Below are 23,492 nucleotides of genomic sequence, written 5' to 3'. Positions count from 1 at the left end.
TTGGATATTTTTTCTCGGTACTTGTTGCTTTCGAAACAAAACCGTATCTCTCCCCTTGACTTGGTTCGAATGCTCTCCCGAACCCCTTCGTTTTCTCTCGGATTTCTTCCCTTTTTTGTATATCTTCTGCGTGAAAATCTCTCCCTTTTGTGTTGATTACAAGGGAATTTATAGGGCCTGAGAACCCCTATTTTGGGTGTTTAAATCCTACTAAAACATTAATGCTTCGTTGGTGTGTTTGACTGTTCCGAGGAAATCGGCGTGGATGCGAGTCGTTGGGGTGAGACGTGCGGCTGTGGGAATCTACACGTCTGGTGGAACGGCGCTGGCTTGGAACGACAGAACTAGGGTCACTGCTGTTGGGCCATTGTTTAACTAGCATTTGGGCTGCAATAACGAGCTGGATGTAATGGGGTGACTGGGTCTGTAAAAGAAAAAAAAGAGAATAAATATGTAATTATAATAATAGTATATTATAGTATATAGTATAATATGTTTATGTAACACATTGTATGGTACAAATTAATATTATATAATATAATAAACTAATTAAATGAATGACTCGAATTGGACGAAAATGAGTGTTTACAAAAGTTAAATTAAATATGTGTATTATATAATTAAATAAGGCATTTTATCACGACATTTGTCTCGGTTTGGGTCCCCCTTTTAACATGGCCTGTAAGCATAAGCATCTGGAATCATTTCGTTTCATGCATGCCATGGCAGCCAGATAAAGAAAGAAGAACGATCTATTTCATCATATCTTGCAACACTAAATGCATGTTTGAACATTTCGATGCCAAAAGTTGAAGAGAGTCTGTCGTCGGGAATTTTCTTTTAAGAAGTATTGCAAAAAATCAGCATTATAATAATTAATACATATTCCAATATAAATTAAAATTAATTTTCATACAAAATTTCACAAATATTTGACATAATATGTGAAATGTCTTTAATTAATTGATCCATATTTTTATAGATAATAATTTGTCCTATTATTTTTATATTATTTTGATTAAAATTAAGATTTAAAAAGAAATAATTAATGATTAAATTAAAGTGTAAAAATAAATCCACAATGTGTGTATAATTTAGAGATAAATATTGGGATTCAAACCTTTATGACATGATCATGAAATTTATGGTGAAATTTGAATATATAAGAATTTAAAAACAAAAATTCTTAACAAGTAAGGCAAAATTTTTATAGATAATAATTTGTCCTATTATTTGTCCATATTTTTATAGATAATAATTTGTCCTATTATTTTGATTAAATTTAAGATTAAAAAATAAATAAATAAATAATGATTAAATTAAAGTGTAAAAATAAATCCATAATGTGTGTATAATTTAGAGATAAATAATGGGATTCAAACCTTTATGACATGATCATGAAATTTATGGTGAAATTTGAATATATATAAGATTTTAAAAACTAAAATTATTAACAGGTAAGGCAAACTTTTTGTTACTTTGTTAGAAAATATTGTTTTAAAATAAAAAATAGGGAAATTAATGTTGTTTCCTTTTTTATATACTCTCTAGTCTCATTTTTGGATGAATCTTGGGTAGGTGACAGAAACCCCTTCGGCCACAATTGTGTGAAATTTTGTTTATTCTATCTAAAATATATAAAATAAAAGATAAATTATATCAGATATCATTAAACTCTGAATGACGTATTATTTATATTAATAAATTTTTAATTTTTTCAATTATAATATTAAATTTTTATTTTAACTTCAATTATAACACCGAGTCATTAAATTTAACAACATGATAACATTAATATATCTTTTTATCACTATAATGAAGTAGACAAAATAATATTGTTTTGATCATGACTATTGATGCCTAAAATGATGTCATTTTAGGCACATAACTTTAAGGGTGTATCAATTTATCACTAAACTATTAATCAATTTACTTTTTGGTATTGCATTTTTCGATCGTCGTTGGTAACAAATCATTGCCCGTCATTGGTTCTCTTTCGCATCAAGATAGATACTAAACTATTAATCACTCTTATTTCTTCTTATAGGATTGTTTTTCTATGAAACTCACTCAAAATCAATACAAATTCATTTAAAATAATACTTCGATCTCTTCTGATGACCATTTGATGAGGCTAGTTTTGAGTTATATTATTACTTTTTTTTAATAATGCTTTCCATTGTTCGAATTTTTGAACAAACACCCAAGATCCCTCAAATCTAAAAAAATCCTCAAACCCCTAAAAATAATAATTTTTTATTTAATTTCGTCAATTTTGAGTGTGGTTCATAGAAAACTAATCATAGGAGAAGAACGTTGGTAACAAATCATTGCCCGTCATTGATTCTCTTTCGCATCAAGATAGGTACTAAACTATTAATCACTCTTATTTTTTCTTCTAGGATTGCTTTTCTATAAAACTCACTCAAAATCGATAAAATTTCATTTAAAATAATACTTTGATCTCTTCTGATGAGGCTAGTTTTGAGTTATGTTATTAGTTTTTTTTTTGAAATAATGTTTTTCATTGTTCGTATTTTTGAACAAATACTCAAGATCCCTCAAATCTAAAAAAGTACTCAAACCCCTAAAAATAGTAATTTTTTTGTTTAATTTTGTTAATTTTGAGTGTATTTCGTGGAAAACTAATCCTAGGAGAAGAACGTTGAGTGAAATACGAATGTTTCTTTACTAACTTTGTAGCGAAAGATGACTGATGATAGATGATAATTGGCTATATATGACAATAAAAAAAGTGTAGTATCGAAAAGTGAATTGTTTAAAAGTTTAGTGATAATATCGATACAACTCTAAAGTTTAATGCTTAAAAGTATGTCATTTTAGACATCAATTATTGCACAAAAATGATATTGTATTGTCCATATGATCACATCTTTTGAATTTTAACAACATAATTATATAATTGAAGTTAAAATTAAAAGTTTAGTAGAATAAACAATATACACCTAAACTTCAGTGGTATTTTATGTAGTTTACCTTAAAATAATATAATTTTGAATTCAAATTTCAATTTTTTTTTTTGATATGGTAAGAAACTTGGATCAAGGGAACCTTGACACCTACACCCTTCTACCTCTGCATTGTACCGACGAGTGTGCCTTTCTCTGTCTCAATCCCCAATAAATCCCCCCTTTTCCCCACCTTTTCCCCGTACTCTTATTTCTCACAAAAAAGCTTATTTTTTCTCTTCATCTTCTTCCCAAATAACCCACTCTTTTGTTGATTCCCCTGTACTGTTGTTTACTCTGTTCAACAATGGCAACTTCAAAATTCAATCTTGCTTTGTCCCTCGCCATTCTCTCAATGTGGGCCATCGATGCCGCCCACCACCATGCGACGGCGCCGTCTCCTTCCGTGGACTGCTCCACTCTGATTCTCAACATGGCGGATTGTTTGTCGTTCGTGTCGAGTGGGAGCAAGGATACGAAGCCCGTGGGGTCGTGCTGTTCCGGGTTGAAAACCGTGTTGAAATCCGGACCCGAATGCTTGTGCGAGGCTTTTAAGAGCAGCGCTTCTTTGGGTGTTACTTTGAATGTCACAAAGGCCATGACTTTGCCCGCTGCTTGCAAAGTCTCTGCCCCTTCTGCCACTAACTGTGCATGTAAGTTAACTCGGCTTTAACTCGTATTCTGGTTGAAAGTGTAGTTTACCTTTTGTTCGGTATGATGTTGTTGGGGGAAGTGAATCTCTAATTGCATGGATTTTCAAAGGGGTGCAAAAATTTGTATAATCTTTACCAAAGTTGTGATCTTTTTGAGCGAAAATCTGCCATTTTATGTTGCAGTAAATGTTCATACATTATTTATAATAAAAAAAAAACATATGTTGTATATTAGAACTGATGACTAATACTTTTTGTTAATTCTTGCAGTGTCTCCTGCTGGTGCTCCAGGTATGTTCTGATACATCTAGTCCTGTCTGGTTTCCCTTTCCTAAAAAAACCCAAAATTTCAAGAGTTTTAAAGTTTTTTTATGCCCCTTTTTGTTTAAGCATTGGAAACTGTTTAATTTTCTTTGCAAACTTGTAGGTATGTCACCATCAGCAATAGCAGGTGCGCCGGAATCATTCTCAGGAGGAGCAACTGTGGCGGCGCCGGCACCGGCTCCCGGAAGCTCAGGCTCTCCGGTCCTTACTGTCTCAATCGGATCTCTTATCTTAGACCTCGTAGTTATGTTAACCTCTAGCTACTAAGCTATATGTTATGGTGTTTAATTAGTTTACCCTTTGGTTTCTATGCTGGGTTGGAATAGTAGATATCATTGATATGGTGACGAGCTTTTGGACTCATCCTTTAGAGTATTTTAGTATGATATTCAGAACTCGTAGTGTGTATGGATCTGCCATTAAATATATCTACGGTTTTGAATTCATAGATTATGTTCAGTCCCCACCATGTTATTCTGTCACGTGAACTCATTGATGGGTGTTTCGAAACGCCGTTGCCGATGCGATCTTTGTGGTCCCGGCGTGCCCGTCTTTGTCTACGGCATGCTTTAGGCCTTGTGAACAAAATCTCGCTCTGCCAAAAACCAAAGAGATTTCTGATATAATCCTAGAAAGCTAAATTTGAGAAGAGGCGTAAACATGAACCACATAAATGTAGGGTTCTAATTCCGATTTTGGAGCAACATATCCGAAATGCATCAGCCACAATAAGCATCAACGCCGGGATTAGCAGATGAGTTGATCTCATCTTGCGGGAGACTGCGAAGCAACAGAGACATCACCGCCACTGGCCTGAGCTATGATATCCGGTGACCTACCCATGAATACATACAATATAAGTATACAGACAACGGGTAATGGTCATGCGAGTATATTTTTAAATCAACGCCACACTTTCTATCCGATCATATACCTATCATTCATTGTCTAACAGCAACTTTACATATTACATAAATAATAAAATATAAAATAAATGCAGCATAAAAAAATAAATTAAATTTTAATTGAGTTTATGTCCTAACATTTGGTTAAATTATAACTTATGTCTTATAAAATCTTAAGATTTATAGAATAGTTTTTGAAATTATACCTAACATTTGGTTAAATTACAATTTATGTCCTATAAAATCTTAAGATTTATAGAATAGTTTTTGAAATTATACCTAAATTCATAATTGTTTAAAATTTAGGTGGTAGGTAATTAGTAGGTGGGTAGAATGTTGAGCAATCGCAAAGGCGAAATTAGGATTTTATTATAACGAGTTAAAATATTTTTTATTTTTCATAAATACATTTCAAATTCATTTTTAATTGAGGGGTCTGATAAATTTTTTATTTGTTTTTAAAAAATATATATTTTTATATTAATTAATAGTTAAAAATATAATTGGCGGGCCAAGACTCCCCTTACCCGCCCTTGGGAGCGAGTGAGGTCTTAAAGACTTAAACTCATTATCTATATGGGTAGGGTGTAACTTCACATCCATACTTGTCTACTACCCACTAAACTTATATCTATCTATCTTCAATTAAAACGGATGCGATACAAAATCTATAAAATTATATCCGTATGTGATCCCTACCGATCACAGACAGTGTTAAACTGCAGACATAGCTCATGGAAACAGAAGACAAAAGTCAATATGTTTTCTATATATATATATATGCACACACGCCTTCCATTTTGGATAAATGTTTATTCACTTTAGCAGCACAACCTTGACAATGAATGGACACCAGCATGACAACCACCTGTAGTGTCTCATTTACAACATTAAAAGACAATCCATATATACAGAATTATGTGCTCCTTGTAGGAAATAAGAGTTTTAGTATGTATGCTGAATTATGTAGGAGAACCAAATCGACAAGGAACATTAATCTCGGTTATGTTTCAAAGCTAGAGGTGACGATCAGTAAGTTCGTATTTATCTATGTATATATATGGATATTACAATAAAAGTGGTTCAAACTGCTGTATCATTTCCATATAAAGAAAGGGTTATATAAACTTCTTTCCAAGATCTGTTCCTTAAAACATTAGATCATATATTAGCAGTATAATGGAAGGTAAGGGTGTGCAAAAATATCCGACCCGGATGACTCGATCCGTCGATCCGAACCTAAAAAATAAGGTAATTTTTTTAAAAAAAATTACCCGGTTAGGTTAGGCCCAGGTCACAAAATTAAATTTTTCCGAGTACCCGAGTACCTGGTTAGGGATTTTTTTTATATATAAAATAATATTATATCATTATATATTTAATTATTAATAATATTATATATTAAAGTAAAGTAAACAACTAAACAGTGTTTCGTCATTTTAATTCTATTAAATTTTAGTTATATCTAACAAAACAAGTGAAGCTTTGGATGTCACGTATGAAGAACAATTTTCATAAGCCATAAGTTCGAAACTTTGGTAAGTTATTCAATTTTAGTTATATTTTCATTGATGAAAGTTTTATTTGATACTTGTTTTGATGAAAGTTTAGTTATGTTTTCGTTTTGCATTTTTGTAAGATATTTATTGTTGTAAACTTATGATTTATTTATATCTAATAAAAGAATTGATTGTAAGAAAGAAGAATGACAAATGAAGAAGTGTAACCATGATCATGATTCAAGTATCAAGATATCTACTCATATATTTAACTATGAACTTTTATGTTTTATTTATGTAATGGATTATTAGATTTTGTATTTCAAACTTTTAAATTTTATGTTTGGATGTTGGACTATGTAATTCGAAATTTCAAACATTTAAATTTGTGTGTGTGTTTTAATTAATAATTTGAAAAAAACCCGGGTATCTGGGTACCCGAAATACGAGTACCCATAAAATCCGGGTACCCGTTAACATCCGAGTCAGGACACGGGCCAAGAAATCAATTATCCGAAGATTCGGGTACTCGGCAATTCGGGTACCCGGATTTGCACACCCCTAATGGGAGGCATGATCAAAGATTCAAATAGCGTCCGAGGTATAAGGATCGTTATATCGTGGTCGCGAAGCCGTCCATTATTGTTATTGTCCAAAATAACAGTGTGAAACGGATTCACATCAATAGCGATCGATAACGACTGCAATTTAACTGCTAGCAGCCGATCACGGTGGTAACAGACAATTATTGCCGTTTTTCCCGTTACACCAAGTCAACAACACACCAAGTCAAGAACAAGAATTCAATCATTTAAAAAAAAATAAAAATAACCCAACTGAATAATTACATGATCATCTTATTTCTTGCTTCTTGCTTTAACTGCTTCTTTCTTCTTGTTTTTCTTTTGGTGTAATATGCAAAATTTTGAGAAAAACTTGTGCGTATTTTCGGTAGGAATCGAAGTAGAAAGCAAAGTAAATTTAAGAACTTAAAAAATTAACAAGAAAGTGGACATTTTAAAAAAAATTAAACCCAATTCTCTCTTATTTTTGTTCTGCTGTTTCTGCATCCCTTCTCTCACTCAAGCACACGATAGAAAAGGAAGAAGAAGGGATATGGGGAGTTAATAATTTATGTTTTAATTTTTTTTACTTTTAATGTTTTGGGTTTGGACCAAAACAGATCCAATAATTTAATTAGATTTAAGTTATAAACTTATAGTATCATGAGTTTTCTATTAAATAAATAATGGGTTATTTTTAATTTTATTAGTTTTAAATTATAATATTTTGATTTTGGTAAGTGAATAATAATGAGTAATTTTATGTAGATCTGAAAAATTTGATTCGAACCCGATTACCTGAATCGATTTACCCGACCAAATACCCGATATTAACCCGAACATGATAATCAAATTTGATCCAATACCTGACTCATACCCTATCCAAAATTTAGCGAAACTGAAATCAATCAAATCGAAATTGAAATTAACTCAAACCGAAAATAACTCGAATCGAAAGCAGCCCAAACCGAAAGCAACCCAAACCGAATTTAACCTGACCCAAAAGCAACTTGAACGGATTGAAATTGATAAAAGTTATTAAACAATAAAAGTTATTTTCAATAATAAATTAATTTAAATAAAATTAATAATTTATTAAAAAAATTATATTTATAACAAAATAATATAAAGTTTAAGAAGAATATAAAAGTAAGAATCTAATTGTAAGAATGAAACAATAATAAATAAAGTTTACTTATCTTACTTGTTATGAATATATTAGATTTATAATAAAAATAATAGAAAACAACTTAAAGAAAGGATATAATATTAGATTTATAATAAAAATAATATAAAGTTTACTTATGTTACGACTAAAACTTAACAAATAAAGTTATATATATATTTTTTAAATTTAATAAAAAAAATTATAATTGGAAATAAAAAAAATTAATAAAAAATTATTTTTTATCAAATAGTTCTAATTATAAACTTTTCATACGATACCAATATAAAATTTTGTTAACAAATTCTAACATGTATTATATGATCATATTTTTGTTAAATTATCGATATATCATCTCTAAATGATGATTTAATTCAAAATATTGAACGATTGATAATTGAAATTAAACATAAATGATAAATTTAACAAATAAAAAGACATAATTTTACAAATATATATCAATTATTCTATATAAACTTGATTTTGATTAGACTCGTAACCAATTCAACCCGAATTGACCTAATCTAAAGGTTTACCTAAACCGAAAATCAACAGATCCAATATTGACCCGACCCGAAATATAACCGATCTGGTATTAACCCGACCAAAAAAAATCAATCGATCTGGTATTGACCCGATCTAAAAATCAACCGATCTGATATTGATCCGAACCGGAAAACAACCGATCCAATAATCACCCGACCCGAAAATTTACCCGATCCGATTCACCGTACACCCGAACTAGATCCGAACCAGATTCGATTCGATTTGAACAAAATTAAATCGAATTTAATCTAGGCCCGAAATTATACGACTCGACTCAAACCCGATCCGGATGACCCGTTTGCCGCATCTAATTTATGGGTTAATTTTTTTAAAATAGGTTAAGATTTATTTGTGAGACTGAATGTTCAATTTAAATTTTCTACGCCAAAACTATTTTTATAATTTATTATTCTATGCAATAAGCTTAATTTTTTCTTTATTAGTAATGCATATTATTTTTATTATATTATTGATAATAGAAGTAATGGATTGTTTATATTTCTAAATTCTAATTCTATTTTCATGTTTCTTGTATATAAATAAGGGGTAAATTTATAGGTTAATTTGTTCTTTCATAGTTTTAAGATTTTAATAAATATTAATTTCTGTAGAAACATCCAATTGTTGCATTGAAAACTTTATGCAACTCTCGTTCCACGTTGAACTCAATTTTTAAAATTATGTTCACATACTAATAGAAGTTTATATGTGTTAGAAAGCTCTCCAAAAACCATTAAAGGTGATTTTTTTATAATTATGATTATGATTATAATTATTATATTTTATAATAACTTGTGCAAATTTAAAAGAAAATTTACGTCCACGATACTTATAGTGACTGTAATAGTATCCGTTACGTCTGCAATTACTATAAACGTAAAGCGACTGCGACCGCAATTTAAATCCCTGGATATGATCACCAAGAAAACATGCTCCGATGAAGCTAATTGAACTGGCTCTGAAGGAACTTAGGCTTGTGTTCTTGAATATGTTCCTTTCTAACGAAAGGGCGACGAATGTTCTCTTGTCGGCTCCAACATTGACAATTTGTCGAGACTCAACAAGCCTAGAATGAATTATGGAAATCGAAGACGAGGAATAAATGGAGAAAATTGAGTTAAACGTGGGAGAACAAGAAATGAATTGAAGCGAAGCGAAGGTGAGAAGAGTAAGGCTGATAACATAACACACCTAATATGTCAGAACAAGACCAATTTTCGCACCCATCTTTGTTGTGCCAGATGAACATGGTTTTCTTGAGATTTACCTTCCATGTCCAAACCGTCGGTCTGTCACTACTCCACTGCCATTTTTGTTTATAAAAAGCAAAAACTTCGTAAGTACTTTGATTTGTACGTTTTACAACAACGACTGGCGCAGTTGGCTAGCGTGTAGGTCTCATAGCTTGTAAAGTGATCATGTGGTCAAGATCTCGAGCTTAACTCGCCCCATTTTTTTTCCGTGTTTATCTTTTTTTCTTATTTAATTCTTTTAGATTTGTTGCGATTAAAAGATTTAAAATAAAATTTTAATATATTTGTATTGATTATTGTTTTATTTTCATTATAATTTATTCTGAATATCTATTTTTATGAGTGTGATTCACTTTATTATTTTGAATAAAGAATCATATGAATAGAATTGAACATGTATAAGTAAATGCTCAAAAGATATTATCATACATCATAGCTCTTCGTCTAAATCAATCGGGATGAATAATACACAACAACTTAACGCTCTAGTTAAAAACAAAATAATTTATAGATGGCGTTTTCATTGATCGGATATATCCTTTTTAAGCGTCGAAAGAGTATTGTGAGATTAAAACAACAATATAAGATACATTTAGGGGTGGGTATGGGACACGAACCCAACCCTATCGGGTCGATATTTTTTTAAAAAATTTGGGTTCGGGTTTTTTAATGTGATGTTCGGATCGGGTTAGGTTCGGGTTTAGGGTGAAAAATATCCGACCTAACCCGAAAAAATATAATATTACCTTATATATTTAGGTATAATTACAATAATACCCATCTATATATTATTTTTTTCAATTAAGTCATTGTTTTTATTGAATAATTTTTTTTATTATTTCAGGTTGGATTTTTAAGCTATATATCGGGTCAGGGTTGGGTCGGATTGGATCTCGGGTGAAGAATTCCTTGTTCTCGGGTCGGGTGGACAAAAAATTCGACCCAACCCGACCCATTCCCATCCTTAGATACATTGTGAATATACTATTATCCAATTATTGAGAATTAAACCGTGCATCGGAGAGATCCTCCAACAATAAATATATAAAGCATATTTGTTTATCATAAAATTTTTAATTGAATTTATTATTTATACTTTTTATATGATTTTAAAATAAAAATAGACCAAATCTAAAACTAATCAAATTTTAAATGTGTGTATATATAATGTTGTTCACGCGTAACAGACTTGTGTCCTTGTACAAATTACCAATGGATTGGGTCAAAAGCAAAAGCTCAAATGATTCGTCTACTGGCTCAATTCGTCTTGCCGTGAATTCTAAGGTTTCATTCCTTTTTACCCTATTTTCTCACTTTCTGTTCTTTCCTTTTCGTTAAAGAAATTATTTTGCTCTCTGGCTTAGTTTTCTGCGATTCTACTGCTTATGAATTTGTTCGTAGCCGTTTTATTGGAAAATTTGTCACTTGGGATGAAAACATAGAAGGTGGGTTCTGTAATGTCTTCTTCAATTCGTTTCATGGCTTGATCGTAGATAAATTGTTCGTTCTTAATTTAGCTGTTACTTGTCTCAACTTTACGATTACTGCAATTTTTTAATTGCGGATTTTGTGAAGAAACCTTGTTGAATTGCTGAAATTGGGAATTTGGGGATTTCTCTTTTGTTCTTGCTGGATGAGAAGTGATCAAAGCATTGACCTTTTCTATTCGACTTTTATTTGGTTTCTGAGAAAAAATCAAGTATGCTTGGGGAAGTAACTTCTGATAAACAATCCATTGAGTAATGCTTATTTTTTATTGTTTCTCTTTGAATAGATGCTTATATCGAAACTGAAACTAAAGCTTTTTCGCCTTTTAATTCAAGTCTTGATGGTTTTGAGCAGGTTCACGTAGGATAAACTTTTGTGTGGATTACTATCAATAGCTATCAAAGGCTGCTCTGGCACTGATTTATTAATATATTGCGATCAATTTAGATATCGATGGGATCATTCTTAAGTCTAAATAATTCCAGGGGTGGTGTGAGCCCTTGGATGTTTCCCAAGATGGAACGTGCAAAAGGCAGTTGTCATCATCTGGTTTCGAAGAGAATCCGAGATTGATTTCCAGCCTTCCTGATGAGATATCTTATCAGATTCTTGCCAGAGTTCCAAGGATTAATTACTTGAATGCGAGGCTAGTGTCTCGAGCCTGGAAAGCTGCCATCACGAGTACTGAATTATTTAATAAGAGGAAAGAACTTGGAACAACCGAGGAATGGCTCTATATATTGACCAAGGTTGTATCCGACAAGCTTTTGTGGTATGCTTTGGGCCCATTGTCTAGAAGGTCGCAAGAGGTTGCCTCAAATGCCCAATGTTACTTTAGAAGATAAATTAAGGAAATGTTTTGTAACACTCATAACACGTATAATTATACCTATATAGATTATAGATGTCACTCGAATTTTTAAAAACCATTTAATATTTTCAAAAGTGATTTAAAATTTATTTTTTTAAAATAGTAAATGATATTATAAAAATATTATATCATACGAATTATGTTTCATTATAACAAATTTAATTCAAAAGATTTTTTATGAATAGTGAACAGTGCACCGATGCACTGCTATTGTAACGTGAACAGTGTATCGATGAATCAAACTTTCGAATAAAAAATGTGTATCGATGTACTGCTACAGTAATTTCTGAAAATTACATAAAACTCATAAAAACTTAAACTTTCTTCACTCTAAGGTTACCATTTTGTTTCCAAATTTGTTCAACAAAATTAATTGAACATTAATAATTACATGTCACTATCTAAGTCAAATTCCATCATAGGATGTCTTACTGATATTGAAATATACTCCTCGATGCTTGATGTCACTTTGAACTCTTTATTCCACTACTGGCTTTTTACCTACGCGTGAAAATCATCACACGCTAAATATATACTTAGTGAGGCAATTAAAACAATAAACAATGTAATACAATTCATGCATGAATTTCAATGACTTTATACAATAGGTATCCTTTAGTGTATCCCACATGCAGCCTGTTGCTGGACTCTATGGCATGCCAACTATACTCTGTCCCTCAATGATTTACTTGGACATACAATCTATTTTATTTGATCCATCCATGACAAAGTATATTATAAATATTTAACATTGGACAGTTCATACCCGAAATAACATTCATGATAAAAATCATATATATTCATGATAACATCATATGCAAAAATCAGTGTTCAATGCATTTTATTTTCAACCTTTGACATATTTAGAATATATCAAATATATGATAAATGACATAAATATCATGTCAACATAAACAAGATTGACTTATCGCAAGTCTTCATGATGATGTATAAAACATCCATGTATAATTTCATGCATGTATTGCACTCACCTTGACACTTTATATATTTCAAAATATGTGCCTCACTATTGTCCACAATATACCCTTTTATACTTGACTTGCTTCAATCGCAAATCAATCATAATCTGTATAAATCACAATTTCATAATGATACATATGTTAGTATTTTACTAACATAAACATATCCCAAAATAACTCCATAATATACTTGAACTCATTTTCTATCAAAATACTTAACACTTAATAATTCCTTTAAACATTGGAACCAACTTTTCCAATTTACACAAAATGGTCTTTCACCATTTTACCACTTAAATTCTTAATACCAATAATTTTAGCATTGAAATTATTTCCATTCAAATGCTTCTACAAAAGCATAATTACATTTAAGTACCCCAACTATAAAATTGTTGTACTTAAACCACAAATCTTTTCAAACTTCCAAAAATAATCAAATTTCACATTCTAACACTCATTTCAATTCCCAAACAACAATTTCCAATATAGTACATCAATTATACAACACTTACACAACAACCCATCAATTTTTCAGAATTTATGAATTGATCCCCAACTTTTCAAAAATTATAAAATAGTCCTCAAATTTTCTAAGGCTTGTAAAATACTTCATCATTTCCAACCCTTATATAATTTTTCCATAATTTTTCTCACTCAAACCATCAATGGCCGAAACTTAAAGAACAAGTTGTAGAAAGACTAAACATGTTCTAATCATCATACATGCTTGAATATGAATCTACTACCTCACAAACATCCATATTCATCATCAATTTCGTGATCCCTTATATGAACACAAACCCTTAGATTTGGGATAGCGAGATTATCATGCAATATTGATACAAAATGATAGAGTTTTTCACATGTAACAATTTTCTATTTACAACATACTCAAAATCCTAAGTAAAATGCTTGAAAATTGAGTTGAAGCTTTCTCTTACCTTAGGAGAAAACCCACGCAAGGTTGGAGAAGAAGATGAGCAATTTGGGTGAAATGTTGGGTGCATTTCATCTTTGTTTAAATTATATTCCACGTAGGGCATTTCATAATTCGGAGGTCTCCTACGGAAGCTGCTCTCAACCTGGCGTTGGGGGCAGCCTACTATCCTACCTCCCCCTTACCCCATTACATATGGGAATAAGGGTCATCTAATTTTATAAATGAATATAATATTCATTTAATTGGGATAAGACCAAATCACCCTTAATAAATCTTCTTATTCACCATAAAATCATGACAACTCATCCTTATCATATTTCAAAGTCAAAGCTGAATTATTTTGACTTTCATTTCCGAAATTTCCCCTAAATTTTTCAAATCTTGCATTTTAGTCACTAAATTCCACTGTTTCGGTTAAATCTGAAAAATTGCACATTTCCAAAATATTAAAATAATATTTCCAACCATTTTATAACATCCTTCAAATTTTTGTAAAATTCCAATTCGATCTGAATTACTGATTCCTTATCGAACTTTAACCCTTTCTAATTTTTCTTTACTAAAATTCCAAATCCAAAAATATGATTTCTATAAAATCCCACTCTCAAGAGTAAACTATCTATTTATGGAATAAAATTCTTTTTAGGAAATTTATTACTTAATTCCCTAAATTTTCCAACTTTCTACTTTGACCTTCAAACTTTCCAAATTTTCATTTTGGTCATTGTCTAAATTTTTGGGTATTACAGGTTTGGCTAGTCTCCGGATGTGGAATGTTGTCGGATCCGGCACTAAAATTGCAGATGTTGTTAGGGCTTGTCTTGGGAGGAAGAATGCATTTGAGAGAATGCCGTTTTGTGGATGTGCAATGGGTGCTGTTGATGGCTGCCTCTGTGTTAGGAGGATTCTCTAGAGCTTCTGCCCTGAGGTGTGTTTGGCAGTATAATCCAGTTCTAAATTCATGGAGTGAAGTGAGTTCAATGTTAACCGTTAGAGCCTATTGTAAGACTGCCATCTTAAATGATAGGCTATACGCCATCGGAGGGGTTACCAGGGGCCATGGTGGTTTAACTCCACTTCAGTCTGCTGAAGTATTGAATCCCCGTACTGGTGTATGGTCCCAAATTCCGAGCATGCCATTTTCGAAAGCTCAGGTTCTACCCACTGCATTTTTGGCTGATATACTCAAACCGATTGCCACGGGATTGACAACATATAGGGGAAGATTATTTATGCCTCAGAGTTTATATTGCTGGCCATTTTTTGTTGATGTCGGAGGGGAGGTATATGATCCTGATGTAAATTCTTGGGTTGAAATGCCGGCAGGCATGGGTGACGGTTGGCCTGCAAGACAAGGTGGAACGAAATTGAGCATCGCCGTGGATGGCGAGTTGTATGCACTTGATCTGTCTAATTTTCCTGAAAGTGTGAAGATTAAGGTATATGATTACCAAGATGATGCTTAGAAAGTTGTAGTAGGAGAGGTCCCGATTCCCGACTTCACTGATTCAGGCTCTCCCTATTTGCTTTCTGGTTTAATAGAAAAGATTCATGTGATTACTAAAGATGGCAACAGTATCTCTATCCTGCAAGCCGATTTGCAAAGCCATGTTTCCTCACCATCAGCTTCGTCATCGGACAGCTACGCTGATGCACATCCCGAGTCTGCAGGACCTGCAACAGCAATCAAAACAGTTCTTTGGAGGGTTGTTGCTACAAGGACGGTCGGATCTTTTGAACTAGTAAGTTGTCAGTCTCAATATCTAGTGCCTCCATCGAATTTTTTTTCTGAAAACCATTCTGTTGCTGTTATTTGTTTCACCAGAAAGATTTGATTATACAAGAGGCAAACTTTTCTCTTGTATCCTTGTTTAATGTAAAGAAATTCTATTGAACCGCAACACTTTGAAGAGAAATACCAGATGATGGATATAGTTCTTGTAGAATATAGCTTAAAGTTCCAAATCAGTTTGGGATTACATATACCATGGTAATGGCATGGCCGGTGAAAACCACTTCATTCTTTGTTCTAGACAGTTAAAAAGGGGGATTTTCCCTTGGACAAGAGTTTTTCCAGCCTCCAAGATGCTTCTATGACGAGCTCTCTTTGCCCAAAAGCACTGATTCTGATATACTCCGTGCCACCGGGACCGAAACCAGATCCTGGTACTGTTATTATATGAGTCTTCTCGAGGATTTCCGTAAACACGTTCCATGATTTTGAACCCGGAAAATGCACCCAAACATATGGGGCATTGACACCTCCATAGACTTCTAAACCAAGCGAGGCAAATGTGTCTACCAATATCTTTGCATTCTCCTTGTAGTAGTCGATCACCGCCCGGATAGCCTGAGAATTATATCATCGGATTCAGCGGTTCTGGTTTCTAGAATACTATATCATCGAGCAATTAAAAGAATATTACATCAGAGTATTTACACTTACCTGAAAACCTTCCGGAGAAAGGCATGCTAGGCCACCAGCCTGAGCTATATTGGATGCTCCATTGAAGCAGGTGCATACAATGCGGTTGAAGTCATGTATGACAGGAAACCCACCAGAAAACAAGAGTTCTTCAGGGACTACAGTCCAGCCGAGACGAACTCCCGTGAACCCAGCAAACTTGGAGAAGGATGAAATTTCAATTGCAACCTAAGGAAATTTTATTTTCCTTTTTCAGTCTAAAGATAATATACACAGCTTCATGAAGCAAATTAACAAACTATATATTGTCTGAGCCATCTCAGAGATGTCAGCAAGGTACCTCTTTGGCACCAGGAATTTCAAAGATTGATTTAGGACTATCATCGGAGATATATGTGGAATAAGCGGAGTCAAAAACAATAATTGATCCATTATCCCTTGCAAAATCTACAAGCTGCTGCAATTGCTTCCTTGTTGCAGCATGACCTGTAGGGTTATTTGGCGAACAAAAGAAGATGATATCTGTTCTTGGAGTGATTCTCAAATCAGGGAAAAAATTATTTTGAGGCCCAAGCTGCATGTACTCGATGTTCTGATACTTCCCGGTTTTGTCTTGAAAATCACCAGCCTGCCCGATAATGACACTTGAATCTATATAAGCCTGTTACAAATAACACTTTTCAAATTGAATATTTCTGATACAAGGATCCACCATAAATTATTGCCTTCTATACCACACTAAAAGCTACATCAGTTCCTGTAACACCTAATTTTGGAGCAAAATAGTAATTATTTTCAATGTAAAAATGAGTTATATTCTTTGCTACTAGACAAGCAACATTCGTCCCACATGATAATTAATAATAAGTTCAACAGGGGGAAGCATATAATCTCACTGGAAAAGATGGATCTTGCACAGATATTGTCACTTTTGAACCTAGAAGCAGCTGCAAATATTGAAAGAGAAGAGTGCTTAGTACTTTCAACACAATAAATCTACAGTTTAGCTCGGTTGTAAGATTACTGGCATAAGATGCTGTCTAAAGGATATCTTCAAAAAAGAAAGAAAGAAAGATGTTGCTAAAGGAACAAATAGGAAGGAAAGAGACACCTGAAGGCGGGAAATATCACACTGAGAACCATCTGATACAAAAACTTCCGTGTCCTTTATGGCAACATCTTTATAGAATGTTTCTGCAATTGCTTTCCTCAAAGCCTGTTATGTATACAAAGTTAATATTTGAAAACTTTCCTGATAACAGTTGCTTAAAGAATCATTCCTAGAAAAGCACGATAAGATACACAGAAGCAGTGCAAAATTACACTCGGAGATCAAAAGGTAATTCAGTATATTAGAGAAGTGTAACCTTCAATCTTGCACATGTAAGCATGGTTATGTTTCAAAACTGTGTATACTGGAAGAAGGATAAGTAAATGATTCCACTGAATTTCCAGCTAGGCTTATAAAATTAATTTAATATGTGAAGAGAAAATCATACTACCGTTGATTACTTAGCTTGATTTGGCTACAAAGAAACAGAAAGGTCCAAGAATCAGAATTAATGACGGTAACAGATATGTTGAACCTCGAGAAATGAAGAAAAGAATCCGATAATCAGCTAACAAACAAGTCTTCTTTACAATAAACTGGAATAAATGAAACAAAGCCAATATACCTGATTCCCTTGCTCAGCTCCATATCCTCTATAACCTTCAGCAGTTGAAAGGGCATGTGCATACTGCAAAATAACATAGAAGTGAAATATTCATCTCTCAATTAATGAAACAATTTTCCTTTTTCTCACATCACAAAGGCAAGACATTGGATTATTTAAGATATCTCCAAAAAGCATAAAATATTGATTATAGGTGCTTCACTGCTTGCGTGCAGCACCTAGTTGTGCTCCAAGACAACACTGGCCTTTAGTAAAAAAAAGTAAAGAAAACACTTTCTGAAAGCAAGAAGACAGGTGTATAATCCCATGAACTCTTTATTTAGGAATATCTCTCTTAAGAATTAATGCTTAAACTCAGGACAGAATGATGACTGCCAAAATATATTGACAAGTTCAGAAACATTTCAAATGCAGGGATGATAACATCTTTGAACAAGTTAGTTGCACTGGATGAACCCTGAACTAGACTGCTATCAACTAGCAGGCCATCAAAACTTTTCTTGCGCTTGAAAATTCTAAAAGAAGTTAATGTTAACATAAGCCAGTCCCATCAAGATCCTTATCTGACAGCTAATATGGATGCCGATGCTCTAGCAAAGGCTGGTATAGGTTGATTATTATGTTGTTGACTTCTATAGTTCGGTTTTAAGGCTCAAGAATTGTTGTAAGGGTTCTACTTGGATTTCTCTTTCCAAGGTTGTAATTCTTATTTTCTTCAATGAAATTATAAGGCACTCTTTTCCTCCTTCCGATGATTAAGAAGCTTCTTTACAAGCTCCATTAATCAAGAAGGAGGTTTTTAAAGAGACCTTCAAATCTTATAAAAAAAAATCAAGATCCTTATCTCGGATTCTTAACCTAAAAGACTATATCAGCACAAATTACAGCAGACTGGAACTGATCAAGACTTACATTAGCCATGCTAAGGCTGATTTTCTCAGGAATGGGCTCTGTGGTGTCACCAATTCCAAGGCTAATCACTTTTGCATTTGGGTACTTTTCCAGGTGCTGTAGCTCCCGCTTTGAAATCTGTTAGAGTAGTTTTAGAATAAGTAAAGAGCTTGGTAGAATGGATGAAGCCAAGGGGCAAGCTGAAAAAGAAACTATTTGTTCTTCAAGAATCAACTCAATCATTAAAAAAAGGGAGGGAAACTATGATTTCTATCCTTTTAGAAAGAAAAACAGCAGTGTGAGAATAAATGTCCGTAACCATTGACAAAAGAAGGGCTACAAGTGTTCTCCACTCTTATTATAGTGGACTGCTACCATGCAAAAGCTAAAATTTTAAACTGGTTAGAATAGATGACCTAATTCCTAGCAAAAAGGAAGTAATATGAGATTTTAACAAAAACCTCAGGAAACAAATAGTTATTTTGCAGCTTTTCCAAGTTTACATTGCGGGGTACATTTGTGCAACGACCTGTGATCAGACAAATTAAACAATTCATGCCAATTTGTAGCTAATGAAACCTAATAAGAAAATGAAAAACAACAAACAAAAATGGATACAAACATATGCAATACATGGCACATACCACTTCCCTGCTTATAATTACGAACTTTCCAACTGTATGCCAGTCAACAAACAATGGAACAATTTTAGAAAGTGCAATGCATAAAATAACAGCAGGAGATAGGAAGAAAAATTTTGAACTATAATTTCAAGAGCATATGTACCTGTTCAGGACCATAGTCTGCAAGGAAATTCCACAAGCCATAGAACTGCAAGCTGATAGCTTGTACATTTTGGTTTTGGATAGTTAGCAAAACCACAAGCTCCTCTAACCTTGCTACGGTGTGGGATGAGTGGTAAGAATGCAACGCATCCACTTCGACAAATATATAGACCCATGCCACAGTCAAACAACACACTAAAAGTTTCTATAATAAACTATATGCCACCATCAACTGGATATATTATCAATGTCAAGGAAGTGACACATGCAAAAGTCAGTGCTTGGAAGTATACGTGTGTTTGACCATTTCAAACCAGATGTAGTAGTGGTTGGACTAATGCATGCATTGATCTTTAATAGTAATATCTATAACAAAAAGAGATAGACTATTTTCCACACCTTCACCTAATGCTCCTTTATTTCATTTCCCCTCTTTGTGTGATGCTCTTTACTTCTATAGTACAAGGAAAATGGTTCAATTTTTTACTTCAACATGGCATTTGCAATCCTTAAAAGTGTTAAATATCTTTTTGAAAGGGAAAGAACATTAATTCATGCCTTTCAATAAAAACCCTTGATTCCATAACTTGTCAATCAAGCTGCGCTAGCTTACATGAGACACATAAGTAGTCTAGACACAGTTTTTTTTCCTATGCATTGAAGGGTTAATCAACCCCTAGTAGCAAGCCATAACACATACACACATTTTGGTTACATACACATGTTCTAAAAAGACAAGTTCCTATAATCTTCTTGCTTCAACATTAGAAGAGTAGCAACAAGAATTGTTTCCAATCTGTATTACAAATATATAGGATCACACTGCAGTCAATCAGCAATCAAAAACTTAACATTGAAGGATATATTTAACACTCAGCCTCGATTTATGGATATGTGTTAGCCTAGGAAGAATAGAGATATTAAGTGATCCCCTTCAAACCAGAAGTAGGTGTTCAGAGCTTTTCTTTCTGATATTAGTTATTGGACTACAGAATGCATTAATACTTCAATAGAAATTCAGCAGAGAATGACATGTCTATTTCCACAGCTTCACCTAATTTCCTCCTTTACTCCTTTTTCCTCTTTTGTGAGATGCTCTTGCCTTCTATCACACAAGGAAAATGGATCCGAACTTTCCTCAATTTTTTGCATTTGAAATAATTAACGTCGCACCATCTCTTTTGAAAGGGAAGGGAAAGCAAAATATAACAGTCTAAATGAAATGTTCTAAAAGAACATAGAGATCCTACTGAGCCTTATGCATGGTGCACTCTCACTTAATTCCACTTCTCAAAATATTTCCTAGGAAGTGAATGATAAGACACTCCCTAAATATTAAGATGAAGTTTTTCCCCTGCGATTCAATCTTCCAGAAGAGCTAATACAAGTTAAACTTCCAGTCACTTCATAAAAGCTGCCAATAGAATCAACCTTTAACTTATATGTGAAACCATTGCATTAATAATTATGGACCTTTACGACTTGATTACCTAGCCACAAATTGGAAAAATTATACTGCCACATGAATGCTAAAGTAGAAATGCAGCACAATCTAGAGTCTACTACAGGGATTGACCCCCCCAAGCAGATACAAGTTTTTTATTCTTTTTGATAAGTCAAGTGAGGTATGTTCCATCATGTCTTGCATCACGTAAATGCATGCACCATAGGAAAATCTTGACTCAAAAGTTTCTTGTCATTAAAATAAAATCACATATCAGCCCCAACTATTTCCTTAGGTGAAAGTACTCGACCCATCCAAAAGAGGAACCACAAAGTTCCAAAATTCATGTGGAAAAAATCCAGTCTAAATTTCATAAGCTCTCTGAAAGTTAAAAAAAAACGATTTCTTAAAAGATCATCCTTGCATGCCACAACCAAAATTCCAGGAAACTTCAAAGCAACCAACCAGAAAATGCCACGAAACAAAGAATCTTGACTAAAAATGACAACATATTCAAATGCAATTTGAGTATAACCCAAATTGTTGTGGAAAAAAAAGCCCATATTGACTTTCATAAACAATATCAACCCTATAGTATTTCTCTGAATAACAAAGAAATTATGTTGAATACGACATATCCATCATATGAGCAGCATTTTCTGGAAAGGAAATGAGTAAGCACCTACCCTTCAACCCTAAAAATTAATGCCAATTGACAAATATTAAAAAGAGGGCTTAAAATATGTAATCTTTCAACAACAATATTTCTGAAACGAAATAGTCATCGACATTGAGGATTAATAAATTAGTATTTGACAAACCAAAATCTAAAACATGGAAAATAACAAGTCAATGAACACCAATGTGAACAGATTAGTTTTAGATCTTATTTTAGATTATCATATGAATCTAATCAATGTTAAAACGGAGAAAATTGAAAGAAACAAAACAAACTGAAAGCCTAAAGATACAGATAGGAACGAAACTGAGGGGAAAAGGAAAACAACTGAGCACCTAACCCTGTAAACCTGGAAAGGCAGAAAGCATTAGACAAAAGTTGAAGATTGAAACATTTCACCGGTGTTTTCTTTTTCCTTTTTTTTTCATCGCGGGAGTTCTTTGTAATCATCTTCCATTTTCGAACAACAGATTGTCTTCCATTATTACCCAAAAGGTGACGCTTGTCTACCAATTATCGCGGCAAAAACCATGGCTTTTGAGATTTCCAAACTGGGTTCCCGGGAAAATTAAAAGAGTAGGAAGCTGACAAACTGTTCATTTCAATGCTTGCAACCTTTACCACGCCGATTATAATTATTTATAGGCTTAACTGGTTAAAAAAACAGCTGCATTCTTCGCAAAAAAAAAAAAAAAAAAAAAAAAACAGGTACATTTTAAAAATAATAATATAAGAAAAATAACGGTAAGTTTAGGGATAATCATGATTTAAATTGAAACTTTGGTCTATTCAATTGATTTTAAGGTAAACGTTTGTATATTTTTATAAACCAGCTAATTTTACGAGAAAGATGAAAAATTAAATAATTAGGATATTTTTATAATCAATAAAAGTAATAATTAAATATTTAAGATCACACAATGATCATATGTTAAAGACTTAAACAACATATAGATATGAACATATCTTACCGCATTGGCAAGCTAACCAAAAAAGGAATAAAACTATTGAAAGACCACCGATAAACCGTAAATCAAAATCGAGTGAAGTGAAAAAAAAAACTATTTATGAACACAAATCGTATATCCAAATCAAATTTGATGGTCCAAAAATAGAAGATCATGATAACAAATAAGCATCAATCTTAATAAGTCACGACGATGTCAAATTCAACCCTAAAACACATAAACTAAAATAACAGTCAAACGACCGAAAATATATCATGAAGGTATAGAATGTCATAAAAACAGATAAAATCGTATCTTAAAAGCAAAGTTATTGAAAACTAAAAAAATAAAAAATAAATATTTGATATAAGAAATTAAAGGAAAAATAAAAAATATCGACTGCAACCAGTATAAAGGCTTGTGTCGTTGTGTATCAACCAATAATGAAAAAAAGTAGAAAGACGACTTTAAGATTTTTAAGAGAGAAGT

At 32.8% G+C, this 23,492-nt stretch overlaps 2 protein-coding genes and 1 pseudogene across 2 annotated transcripts; 2 read left to right on the top strand and 1 right to left on the bottom strand.

Moving 5' to 3' along the window:
* Positions 1 to 3,229: 3,229 nt before the first annotated feature.
* On the top strand, positions 3,230 to 4,394 carry LOC120171762 (non-specific lipid transfer protein GPI-anchored 31-like). Its single transcript, XM_039179416.1, has 3 exons — positions 3,230 to 3,622; positions 3,893 to 3,913; positions 4,050 to 4,394. Exons 1-3 carry the CDS (start codon positions 3,277 to 3,279, stop codon positions 4,211 to 4,213), a joined length of 531 nt encoding a protein of 176 aa, XP_039035347.1. The 5' UTR covers positions 3,230 to 3,276; the 3' UTR covers positions 4,214 to 4,394.
* Positions 4,395 to 11,197: 6,803 nt separating this feature from the next.
* Positions 11,198 to 15,991, top strand: LOC120171714 (annotated as a pseudogene).
* Positions 15,992 to 16,106: 115 nt separating this feature from the next.
* On the bottom strand, positions 16,107 to 20,659 carry LOC120171738 (aminotransferase ALD1, chloroplastic-like). Its single transcript, XM_039179391.1, has 10 exons — positions 19,935 to 20,659; positions 19,793 to 19,824; positions 19,610 to 19,677; positions 19,170 to 19,286; positions 18,258 to 18,320; positions 17,693 to 17,797; positions 17,478 to 17,528; positions 16,922 to 17,242; positions 16,603 to 16,809; positions 16,107 to 16,506 (listed from the first exon to the last, which is right to left on the bottom strand). Exons 1-10 carry the CDS (start codon positions 20,000 to 20,002, stop codon positions 16,186 to 16,188), a joined length of 1,353 nt encoding a protein of 450 aa, XP_039035322.1. The 5' UTR covers positions 20,003 to 20,659; the 3' UTR covers positions 16,107 to 16,185.
* Between the last annotated feature and the right edge of the window lie 2,833 nt (positions 20,660 to 23,492).

The sequence above is a fragment of the Hibiscus syriacus genome, unplaced genomic scaffold, assembly GCF_006381635.1.
Source record: "Hibiscus syriacus cultivar Baekdansim isolate YM2019G1 unplaced genomic scaffold, ASM638163v2 tig00111835_pilon, whole genome shotgun sequence".
Lineage (NCBI taxonomy): Eukaryota > Viridiplantae > Streptophyta > Magnoliopsida > Malvales > Malvaceae > Hibiscus > Hibiscus syriacus.
Note: the sequence above shows the minus strand (reverse complement) of the source record. Positions and strands in the feature narration are given on the sequence as shown.

Bases quoted from the DNA above. Each gene is read 5' to 3' on its own strand.
- LOC120171762 (XM_039179416.1), top strand. From the start codon at position 3,277: ATGGCAACTTCAAAATTCAATCTTGCTTTGTCCCTCGCCATTCTCTCA. The intron at 3,623-3,892 runs GTAAGTTAACTC...TAATTCTTGCAG, and splicing joins TTCTGCCACTAACTGTGCAT to TGTCTCCTGCTGGTGCTCCA. The intron at 3,914-4,049 runs GTATGTTCTGAT...GCAAACTTGTAG, and splicing joins GTCTCCTGCTGGTGCTCCAG to GTATGTCACCATCAGCAATA.
- LOC120171738 (XM_039179391.1), bottom strand. From the start codon at position 20,002: ATGTACAAGCTATCAGCTTGCAGTTCTATGGCTTGTGGAATTTCCTTG. The intron at 18,321-19,169 runs GTAAGTCTTGAT...GTTATTTTGCAG, and splicing joins TCAGCCTTAGCATGGCTAAT to TATGCACATGCCCTTTCAAC. The intron at 16,507-16,602 runs GTAAGTGTAAAT...TATAATTCTCAG, and splicing joins TTTCTCCGGAAGGTTTTCAG to GCTATCCGGGCGGTGATCGA.